Genomic DNA, 12,567 nt, shown 5'->3' on the forward strand with positions numbered 1-12,567 from the left:
TAACCCTTAATATCAGAAAAAAACGTATAACAATTGAAAATATAAGCGTTTTTATCACAGTCAAGCACAGTCTCACAGGTCTGCTGTGAGTGATTACCTCCCTCAAAACTAGTTTTGAAGACCCCTGAGCTCTGTGGAGACGTCCTGGATCATGCAGGGAGAAAAAGACAGACTGTGACTGAATTTCTGATGCGTAGTAAAAGCGCCAAAATAGGCCCCTCCCACTCACACTACAACAGTGAGGGAAGCTCAGTAAACTGTTTTAATTTAAAACAAACGACAGCCATGTGGAAAATAAAGCCCAAAACAATTTTCACCAAGTACCTCAGATAATTAAACGATTTAACATGCCAGTAAACGTTTAAAATCTAATATATGAAATGTCATTAAAAAGCCTGCTGCTAGTCGCTCACACTGCAAGTTAGGCTAAAAATTATATGCATACAGTATTTTCCCAGTGAAGTGCCATTCCCCAGAAATACTTAAGTGTAAACATATATACATATCAGCCTGATACCAGTTGCTACTACTGCATTTAAGGCTGTACTTACATTATATCGGTATTAGCAGTATTTTCTCAGTCAATTCCATTCCTTAGAAAATAATATACTGCAACATACCTCTTTGCAGGTGAACCTGCCCGCTGTCCCCTGATCTGAAGTTACCTTACTCCTCAGAATGGCCGAGAACAGCAAACGGATCTTAGTTACGTCCGCTAAAATCATATACAAAAACTCAGGTAGATTCTTCTTCAAATTCTGCCTGAGAAGGAAACAACACACTCCGGTGCCGTTTAAAATAACAAACTTTTGATTGAAGATATAAAAAACTAAGTTTAATCACCACAGTCCTCTCACACATCCTATCTATTAGTTGGGTGCAAGAGAATGACTGGGTGTGACGTAGAGGGGAGGAGCTATATAGCAGCTCTGCTTGGGTGATCCTCTTGCACTTCCTGTTGGGGAGGAGTTAATATCCCATAAGTAATGATGACCCGTGGACTGACTACACTTAACAGGAGAAAACAATTTTACAGTACACTGTCCCTTTCATTGTGGATTAAACATCCCTCCTTCAGATACCTGCAGTGTAACCTAGTTTATAAAAATGTTGGCAGCCATAATTAGGGGTGTGTGCATGAAATGTATTTAGTGTTTAATGTAAAACCACTCAAATGAACATTGCATTTTTTGTAATTATGCATAATTAAACATTTTATAGGGAACTTCAAAGTATTTAAACACAAACAATATTCACACAAATATTCTTAAAAATAACTTGCAATGTTTATTATCTAGGTAACAAAATATAGGGGGGTCTTGTTATTTCAGAAAACCGGGACACCTCTTGAAACCTTGTATATTTACTGTGTATCCTTTGTTGTGATCAAAAACAGCCAGATGCAAATGAGCCTGAGTAGTGATCTAATCAATCACTGTGTAGTGTGAGCATGGTTAGTGAACTACAATGAAAACTATCTGAAAGCAGAGCAAATTGCACAATATACAAAAGAAAAATTACAAAAAAATCACAGGTAAAATAATGAACTGTTTTTATTTTCTATTCTTGTGGATTTAGTTTTGGTTGAGTTTTAGGTCCCTATAACAAAATATTTTGGCAGTTTTAAGTATTTTGTAGTTGAATAAGAACAATTGCTAAATAACAAAATGTAAAAAAAAAAAAATTAAATGTAAACACTTTTTATTAAACCCACCCATTGTAGTCATTAATCAAACCCTGGCAAGGTAAATAATAGAGATGAGCCAATTAAAAATTAAGAAAATAAATCTTTTTTTTTTTTTACAAAATGAACAATAAAATAAATGTATTAAAGAGGTACTCAAATGAGAAATCTCTGAAATGTATATATAGTGCCTTATAGGTCATAGTGAATGCCAATGCTGTACCCAACCAACCTTTACCCAGCAAACGTATGTCTAGATTAGATACAGCAGGGTCTGTTAATTGGATAAGTAGGTACCACAGTATGCAGGCCAGGAAAGTGCTGTAACAAAATCAAGGAACACACTCATTTTTAAAATTGCATTTTTGATGAGCATTATTTAAAAACACAATGAAAACAAAACAATAAAACATAAAAAATGATATTAAGCCGACAATTTTTTTACTTGTTGATTCACTACACATTTTTGCAAACATGACACTATACAAAACTGTACAGGTAATTGCATGGCTGGACAAAATAAAAAAAAAAATACAATTTAGATTCTTTGCTTTTTCATGTAGAATAAAACTTTTTTTTTAACCTACAGGTCAATGGGCAAGTGGGATATGACAGAACAGTATGTAATATCAACTGTTACCCTCAAGGTCGTTCGTGACCACAACAGCCTCTAAACATTTATTATAAATTAATAATAATAAACAAATAATTACATTTTGAAACACAAAGATAAAGTGGAAGACTAAAGAAACAACATTCTGGAACATTTAAAATATGGCTCCCCAATTTACAGAGCAGTCAATAAATAGAATTCCCACCCAAAAATATTATTGTGTGTGGTCTTCAAGTTGAACTCGAAGACCAACAATCAGATAATACACTATACTTATAGTTGCTTGCTTTACTTTTATTACTTAACTATATTGTTGGTTCTTGTAATTGTTTTATACTTTTTGTTTGCTAAATTGGATGCTAGTTTCATCTACTATCGATACCTTTGACATATTACATTTTCATGGTAAAGATAGGATAAGGTCTGTGACACTTGTTGAAAATAAGTGAGCTTCAAAGTACACAAGAAAATGGCTTGAACAGCATTTTGATAACTTTGGATGATGGTTCTTGTGCACTGAACTGATGGAGCCCAAACAGACAGTTGACAGTTTGAGGAATGGAGGCCCAAATGTATCTGTGCATTACTAGACAGAATTCAGTTTCTTTATGCCAGGGAAAAAAAAGAAAACTAGTAGACATATTTGCACTGGAGAGGTCTAGGGTCTTTATTGCTTTAAATACTTGGAAAATGTAACGTTGCACTGTGAATTTTGCAAAATACTGGACAAGTTATGCTGGTCTGACACTCCCTCAAGCAAACTTTATCATCATTTTAAAGAGACAGTAAACAGTATGACATTGTGATATAAAATGTTTAAAGGAATACTGAACCCAAATTTTTTTCATTCGTGATTCAGATAGAGCATGCAATTTTAAGCAACTTTCTAATTTACTCCTATTATCAAATTGTCTTCATTCTCTTTATTTGAAATGCAAGAATGTAAGTTTAGATGCCGGCCCATTTTTGGTGAACAACCTGGGTTATTTTTGCTGATTGGTGGATAAATTCATCCACCAATAAACAAGTGCTGTCCATGGTCCTAAACCAAAAAATAGCTTAGAAGCCTTCTTTTTCAAATAAAGTTAGCAAGAGAACAAAGAGAAATTGATAATAGGAGTAAATTAGAAAGTTTAAAATTGCATGCTCTCTCTCTGAATCACAAAAGAAAAAAAATTGGGTTAAGTGTTCCCTTTAACATGGTAGTAAAAGCCTTTGTGCTGTCATTATTAATGTTGCCCCATATTCTTGTAATTAAAGTTTGAAAGTTATGGGGTTTTCTATTTTTTAGAATTGGAAGTCCAGAATGAAGACTTGACAACCTAAATATCACATAAAAGTCCCCACTTGGCTTCAATAAAGATAAGATATGCACAGAAGTGTATTTCAGTTTCAAATAAAAAAACATTATTGAAATACAAATGTTTTAGCAAAATGATTCTACAAAAAGTTTTTACTGCTTCAGTGATAGCTTTCACTGTACAAGGGCTTACGGGACACATCTAGATATGACATTAAGTTCAAAGGAAAGTCAACTGTTCTTTCATTGTAGAACAGATATGTTTTTGACCATCTTTAATTAAAGAAGTTATCTTTATAGTTTGTAATAAAATAAATGTTTACTATCCCTTTTCTAAAAATATTAAAGAATTACACAAATAAATAATAATTAAAATATATACAAACAAAAACATAATAAATAATGATTAATTACACTTTGATCCTAGGGAGAAGCTATTCCAGCACCATGCAAGCAGGATTGGCAAGTTCCTCATTGTGTTGTACAATATTTAGCCCTCACATGTGGCTTACCAAAGGCTCCTCAAAAAAGGAGGCGTGTTCATTATCATGCAGTAAAACTAAAAGAAAAAAAAAGGGATGGGTAGGATAAAGCTAAGAAAACTATGCATATTATAATAAATAAAAATCACTATATCAGGGCAATAGGGAGATGTGAGTCAGTCATCACGTATGTCATTTGTTTGTCTCCACAGCTACTCCAACATGGGCATGACGAATTGTACGCCCGTGAAGTTTGTAACCAACCTGTCGTACAGTCGCCACAGTGCCTGGCTTTATTCCCTCAATAGGCACATGGCTGACAATTTCATGGGCATAAGGGTCATATTCACCCCCAACTGGTGTCATTTTCTGTAGTCCATGCTTCATAAATACATCTTGCAGCTTTCCATCCACTTGGTACAGGATGTCCTTCACACCTCCTTCGGCTGCCTGCTCAACTGCTTTCTCTAGAATGTCTGCCACTTCCACAAGATCCCGGCAAAAGCTCTGAATGCCTGTTAAAAGAAGAACATAAAAATATTTTACCTTCTTGTTAGACTACGTAATAAATCACTATAGTTTACTATTCAGGGGACAAAAGCTACTAGTCCAGAGGGGAAATGTTACTAGTCTACTCAATGTTAAATATAGAAAAAACAGAATTTATGTTTACCTGATAAATTACTTTCTCCAACGGTGTGTCCGGTCCACGGCGTCATCCTTACTTGTGGGATATTCTCTTCCCCAACAGGAAATGGCAAAGAGCCCAGCAAAGCTGGTCACATGATCCCTCCTAGGCTCCGCCTTCCCCAGTCATTCGACCGACGTAAAGGAGGAATATTTGCATAGGAGAAATCATATGATACCGTGGTGACTGTAGTCAAAGAAAATAAATCATCAGACCTGATTAAAAAACCAGGGCGGGCCGTGGACCGGACACACCGTTGGAGAAAGTAATTTATCAGGTAAACATAAATTCTGTTTTCTCCAACATAGGTGTGTCCGGTCCACGGCGTCATCCTTACTTGTGGGAACCAATACCAAAGCTTTAGGACACGGATGATGGGAGGGAGCAAATCAGGTCACCTAGATGGAAGGCACCACGGTTTGCAAAACCTTTCTCCCAAAAATAGCCTCAGAAGAAGCAAAAGTATCAAATTTGTAAAATTTGGTAAAAGTGTGCAGTGAAGACCAAGTCGCTGCCTTACATATCTGATCAACAGAAGCCTCGTTCTTAAAGGCCCATGTGGAAGCCACGGCCCTAGTGGAATGAGCTGTGATTCTTTCAGGAGGCTGCCGTCCGGCAGTCTCATAGGCCAATCTGATGATGCTTTTAAGCCAAAAAGATAGAGAGGTAGAAGTTGCTTTTTGACCTCTCCTTTTACCAGAATAAACAACAAACAAGGAAGATGTTTGTCTGAAATCCTTTGTAGCCTCTAAATAGAATTTTAGAGCACGGACAAACGTGTAACAAACGTTCCTTCTATGAAACTGGATTCGGACACAAAGAAGGTACAACTATCTCCTGGTTAATATTTTTGTTGGAAACAACCTTCGGAAGAAAACCAGGCTCAGTACGTAAAACCACCTTATCTGCATGGACCAGATAGGGCGGAGAACACTGCAGAGCAGATAACTCAGAAACTCTTCTAGCGGAATGTAAGGGTTCAAACGGAACCCCTTGAAGAACTGAAAGAACTAGATTAAGACTCCAGGGAAGAGTCAAAGGTCTGTAAACAGGCTTGATTCTAACCAGAGCCTGAACAAACGCTTAAACGTCTGGCACAGCTGCCAGCCTTTTGTGAAGTAAAACAGATAAAGCAGAGATCTGTCCCTTCAGAGAACTCGCAGAAAATCCTTTCTACAAACCTTCTTGTAGAAAGGAAAGAATCTTAGGAATTTTTATCTTGTTCCATGGGAATCCTTTAGATTCACACCAACAGATATATTTTTTCCATATATTATGGTAAATTTTTCTAGTTACAGGCTTTCTAGCCTGAATAAGAGTATCTATTACAGAATCTGAAAACCCACGCTTTGATAAAATCAAGCGTTCAAACTCCAAGCAGTCAGTTGGAGGAAAACCAGATTCGGATGTTCGAATGGACCCTGAATAAGAAGGTCCTGTCTCAAAGGTAGCTTCCATGGTGGAGCCGATGACACATTCACCAGGTCTGCATACCAAGTCCTGCGTGGCCACACAGGAACTATCAAGGTCACCGAAGCCCTCTCCAGATTGATCCTGGCTACCAGCCTGGGAATGAGAGGAAACGGTGGGAATACATAAGCTAGGTTGAAGATCCAAGGTGCTACTATTGTATCCAATAGAGTCGCCTTGGGATCCCTGGATTTGGACCCGTAACAAGGGACCATGAAGTTCCGACGAGAGGCCATCAGAACCATGTCTGGAATGCCCCATAATTGAGTTATTTGGGCAAAGATTTCCAGATGGAGTTCCCACTCCCCCGGATGCTCCTCCATCGCCAGGGAACTCCTTGTTACCCCCTGATGGTTGATATATGTAACAGTCGTCATGATGTCTGATTGAAACCTTATGAATTTGGCCTTTGCTAGTCGAGGCCAAGCCTTGAGAGCATTGAATATCGCTCTCAGTTCCATTATGTTTATCGGGAGAAGAGAGTCTTCCCGAAACCATAGACCCTGAGTTTTCAGGGGTTCCCAGACCGCGCCCCAGCCCACCAGACTGGCGTCGGTCGTGACAATGACCTATTCTGGTCTGCGGAAGCTCATTCCCTGTGACAGGTTGTCCAGGGTCAGCCACCAACGGAGTGAATCTCTGGTTATTTGATCTACTTGTATCGTCGGAGACAAGTCTGTATAATCCCCATTCCACTGTCTGAGCAGCAATGGTCTTAGATGAATTCGTGCAAAAGGAACTATGTCCATTGCCGCAACCATCAAACCTATTACTTCCATGGACTGCGCTATGGAAGGAAGAAGAACAGAATGAAGTACCTGACAAGAGCTTAGAAGCTTTGATTTTCTGGCCTCTGTCAGAAAAACCTTCATTTCTAAGGAAACTATTATTGTTCCCAAGAAGGGAACTCTTGTTGACGGGGACAGAGAACTTTTTTCTATGTTCACTTTCCACCTGTGAGATCTGAGAAAGGCTAGGACAATGTCCGTATGAGCCCTTGCTTTTGACAGAGACGACACTTGAATCAGGATGTCGTCCAAGTAAGGTACTACTGCAATGCCCCTTGGTCTTAGCACCGCTAGAAGGGACCCTAGTACCCTTGTGAAAATCCTTGGAGCAGTGGCTAATCCGAATGGAAGTGCCACAGGTAATGCTTGTCCAGAAAGGCGAACCTTAGGAACCGAAAATGTTCCTTGTGGATAGGAATACGTAGGTACGCATCCTTTAAGTCCACCGTGGTCATGAATTGACCTTCCTGGATGGTAGGAAGGATCGTTCGAATGGTTTCCATTTTGAATGATGAAACCCTTAGAAACTTGTTTAGAATCTTGAGATCTAAAATAGGTCTGAATGTTCCCTCTTTTTTGGGAATTATGAACAGGTTGGAGTAAAAACCCATCCCTTGTTCTCCTAATGGAACAGGATGAATCACTCCCATGCTTAACAGGTCTTCTACACAGTGTAAGAATGCCTGTTCGAAGATAATTGAGACCCGTGGAACCTTCCCCTTGGGGGTAGTTCCCTGAATTCCAGGAGATAACCTTGAGAAACTATTTCTAGCGCCCAAGGATCCTGAACATCTCTTGCCCCAGCCTGAGCAAAGAGAGAAAGTCTGCCCCCCACCAGATCCTTCCCAGATCGGGGGCCAACACTTCATGCTGTTTTGGTAGCAGTGGCAGGTGACTTGGCCTGCTTACCCTTGTTCCAGCCTTGCATCGGCCTCCAGGCTGGCTTGGTTTGAGAAGTATTACCCTCTTGCTTAGAGGGTGTAGAATTTGAGGCTGGTCCGTTTCTGCGAAAGGGACGAAAATTTGGCTTCTTTTTAGCCTTAAAAGACCTATCCAGAGGAAGGGCGTGGCCCTTTCCCCCAGTGATGTCTGAAATAATCTCTTTCAAGTCAGGGCCAAACAGTGTTTTACCCTTGAAAGGGATGTTAAGCAAAAGCGCTCTGCGCGCCACGATAGCAAACCCTGAATTATTCGCCGCTAATCTAGCTAATTGCAAAGCGGCATCTAAAATAAAAAAGAGTTAGCCAATTTAAGAGCTTGAACTCTGTCCAAAACCTCCTCGTACGAAGATTCTTTATTGAGCGACTTTTCTAGTTCTTCGAACCAGAAACACGCAGCTGTATGACAGGAACAATGCATGAAATTGGTTGTAGAAGGTAACCTTGCTGAACAAACATCTTTTTAAGCAAACCCTCTAACCTTTAATCCATAGGATCTTGAAAGCACAACTATCTTCTATAGGAATAGAAGTGCGTTTGTTTAGAGTAGAAACCGCCCCCTCGACCTTGGGGACTGTATGCTATAAGTCCTTTCTGGGGTCGACTATAGGAACCAATTTCTTAAATATAGGGGGAGGACAAAAGGTATGCCGGGCCTTTCCCACTCCTTATTTACTATGTCCGCCACCCGCTTGGGTATAGGAAAAACATCGGGGGGCACCGGAACCTCTAGGAACTTGTCCATCTTACCTAATTTCTCTGGAATGACCAAATTGTCACAATCATCCAGAGTAGATAATACCTCCTTAAGTAGTGCGTGGAGATGTTGAAATTTAAATTTAAAAGTTACAATATCAGGTTCTGCTTGTTGAGAAATTTTCCCTGAATCTGAAATTTCTCCCTCAGACAAAACCTCCCTCCTGGCCCCTTCAGATAGGTGTGAGGGTATGTCAGAACAGATATCATCAGCGTCCTCTTGCTCTTCAGTGTTTAAAACAGAGCAATCACGCTTTCTCTGATAAGTAGGCATTTTGGAAAAAATGCATGCAATAGAATTATCCATTACAGCCATTAATTGTTGTATGGTATAAGTATTGGCGCACTAGATGTACTAGGGGCCTCTTGTGTGGGCAAAACTGGTGTAGACACAGAAGGGGATGATGCAGTACCATGCTTACTCCCCTCATTAGAGAAATCATCTTGGGCAATATCATATCTATGGCATTATTATCCCTACTTTGTGTGGACATTATGACACAAATATATCACATATATTTAAATGGGGAGACACATTGGCTTTCATACATATAGAACATCGTTATCTGATGGTTCAGACATGTTAAACAGGCTTAAACTTGTGAACAAAGCACAAAAAACGTTTTACAATAAAACCGACCAACCAAGCCCAGAGGGGAATACGATACCAAATGATGCCTTCTATAAGCTTTTTCAGTGGTTCTTAGCTCCTCACACATGCATCTGCATGCCATGCTTTCCAAAAACAACTGCGCATTTGAGGCGCGAAAATGAGGCTCTGTCTATGACTAGAAAAGGCCCCCAGTGAAAAAGGTGTCCAATACAGTGCCTGCCGTTTTTATTAAAACAATCCCCAAGATTTAACAACTATTAAAAGTAATAATCTGCCAAATATACTTAGTAAAGTAATCGTTTTAGCCCAGAAAAATGTCTACCAGTTTTTTAAGCCCTAATGAAGCCCTTTATTCTTTTACTTAAACTAAGAAAATGGCTTACCGGTTCCCATAGGGAAAATGACAGCTTCCAGCATTACCGAGTCTTGTTAGAAATGTGTCATACCTCAAGCAGCAAAAGTCTGCTCACTGTATCCCCCAACTGAAGTTAATTCCTCTCAACAGTCCTGTGTGGAAACAGCCATCGATTTTAGTAACGGTTGCTAAAATCATTTTCCTCTTACAAACAGAAATCTTCATCTCTTTCCTGTTTCAGAGTAAATAGTACATACCAGCACTATTTTAAAATAACAAACTCTTGATTGAAGAATAAAAACTACATTTAAACACCAAAAAACTCTAAGCCATCTCCGTGGAGATGTTGCCTGTACAACGGCAAAGAGAATGACTGGGGAAGGCGGAGCCTAGGAGGGATCATGTGACCAGCTTTGCTGGGCTCTTTGCCATTTCCTGTTGGGGAAGAGAATATCCCACAAGTAAGGATGACGCCGTGGACCGGACACACCTATGTTGGAGAAAAAGCCAAATTTTCTTTTCGTCCACTGTAATTTTTTTTTACTCATCTGGGAGTAGTGGAAATTTTCAGCCATGTATGTGTGTATCTATCAGGGCTCAAAATTTCAGGCCCTAAGCTACTAGCTAGCCCAAAATGTTACTTGCCACTTTTGATCACACCCACTACCCTGCCCACACCAGACCCAGTAACCCCCGTCTTTGCATTTGTTTAGCCAATGCGAAACACCTTATTGTGCAGTAATTTTTTTTAATATCTTTGTTTTATACCGTGAATTAATTTATTACGGTATGTAGCATTACTTAACAAAAATAAGTGCATAACAGTTAGCAACATCAACTAGGGTTCTGGGGAAGACAACAGCTGGACAGAAAGTGGAATTTGTTGAACTGAGAGAAAGCAGTGTTGACATTACTGTGAGTTCAAAATTATTTTTCAACTATCATCTCATCTATCTTTCTCCCCTCCCTCCTCTCTTCAATCTCTCTTTTTTACCCCCTCCCTTCTCTCTAAGGCCATATCTTCTCTTTACACTCTCTCTTCACTCTCCCCCCCCCCACACACTTTCTTAAAACTATCTTTTTCTACACTTTCACTTTTCCTCTCCAATCTCTCTCCGCTCCGGTTCACCCTCTCAGAAGTTACAGTCTAAGTATATATATATATTTTTTTTTTTAGACACCCACTCACTAACTTTTACTCGCCAGTGTGTGTGTGTGTGTGTATGTATGTGTGTGTATATATATATATATATATATATATATATATATATATATATATATATATATATATATATATATATATATATATATCTCAAAATAACAAGAGTATTGCATTGAGCAATGATACTTTTTTTTTTATTGGACTAACTATACATTTATAAGTTGACAAGCTTTCGGAAGAGTTCCTTCCTTCCTGAGTATTGCTTTAGACTTGATAAAGGAAGGAACTCTTCCGAAAGCTTGTCAACTTATAAATGTATAGTTAGTCCAATAAAAAAAAAAAAAGTATCATTGCTCAATGCAATACTCTTGTTATTTTGATATCTAAATCTCTGGACTAACACGGCTACTATATATATATATATATATATATATATATATATATATATATATATATATATATATATATATATATATATATATATATATGCACTCGCAGGACTTCCACAAAAACCTTTTATTGAGGAACGTTTTCGGGGTTCACAACCCCTTCATCAGCATATAAAACAGACAAAAATCAAACCTTTTATAGTGTGTGAGTATCCAACACAAACCTAGTGCCCTCCTGAAAGTGCGCCAAAATTTTCGAGCGTGGAACGCAATTTGCGCTCCACAGTGTAAGCCGCAACCGGAAATTGTGATACCTCAGTTCCGGTTTTTGGCAATAATACTTAAAGTACAAAATTAAATGCAAACAAATACAATTATACTTAATGTATTCTAAACAGACACAGACTTAGTGCCAATATGTGAGTACACCTCAATTAGTGAGAAGAACTGACAGACCAAATGTGCAAGTGTATTCAGATCGCCATAGTTATATAACACGCTGGCCGATCATATGTGTGAGTGTATACAAATCGCCATGGTAACTGTAGTCATGGTTTCTGTAAACCTCAGTCAATAGTGCTAAAATTGTAGACAACCATTCAAAGAAAATAACACATAAATGTAATATGTGTATGAATAAGTAAATACTTATTATTCTTGCAAGTGTGATAGTGTGCAAAAAAATAATAAAAATTGAACTAAAATGGGAATCGTTGCAGGGCGTTGCCTAGTAGCGTTATGACATGTTAAAAACAACTGCCTGGAATGTAGTACGTAAAATGAAAAATCTTATCATTGAGAGATATCTGATCAGACAATGTGTATTGTTTAGACATAAGTGTAATGTCACCTATTAATATGTAGTATCAAGAACGAGTGACAGAGTCCAAATGTGACCCCAATATTCTTGAGAAAGCCACAGCAAGTGGTGAAACGCGTTGATGGTCCTACTGCCTACAGGAATCTAACTTTGCCCAACAAAAGGAATACATAGTGACCAAGGATTGCAAAGGATTGCATTGGCACCATTTTTCTTCATCCAAAACTACAGATACTCTCTGCGCAGAGTGGAAGCCGGATCTACTTTCAGGAGAAAAAACAGAATTTATGGTTACCTGATAAATTACTTTCTCTTACGGTGTATTCAGTCCACGGATTCATCCTTACTTGTGGGATATTCTCAATCCCTACAGGAAGTGGCAAAGAGAGCACACAGCAAAGCTGTCCATATAGCTCCCCTCAGGCTCCGCCCCCCCAGTCATTCGACCGACGGTTAGGAGAAAAAGGAGAACCATAGGGTGCAGTGGTGACTGTAGTTATTATAAATTA

At 38.7% G+C, this 12,567-nt stretch overlaps 1 protein-coding gene across 2 annotated transcripts in view; it reads right to left on the reverse strand.

Annotated features, from left to right (window-relative positions):
• Positions 1-1,528: 1,528 nt before the first annotated feature.
• The window catches only part of GRPEL2 (GrpE like 2, mitochondrial), a 75,720-nt gene continuing 64,681 nt past the window's right edge, over positions 1,529-12,567 (reverse strand). For both annotated transcript variants that reach the window (XM_053717106.1, XM_053717105.1), the window contains exon 4: positions 1,529-4,594. In XM_053717106.1, the coding sequence (XP_053573081.1) occupies positions 4,272-4,594 (323 nt within the window). In that variant the 3' untranslated portion in view covers positions 1,529-4,271. The remainder of the gene's footprint in view (positions 4,595-12,567) is intronic.

Source organism: Bombina bombina, chromosome 6 (assembly GCF_027579735.1).
Source record: "Bombina bombina isolate aBomBom1 chromosome 6, aBomBom1.pri, whole genome shotgun sequence".
NCBI lineage: Eukaryota > Metazoa > Chordata > Amphibia > Anura > Bombinatoridae > Bombina > Bombina bombina.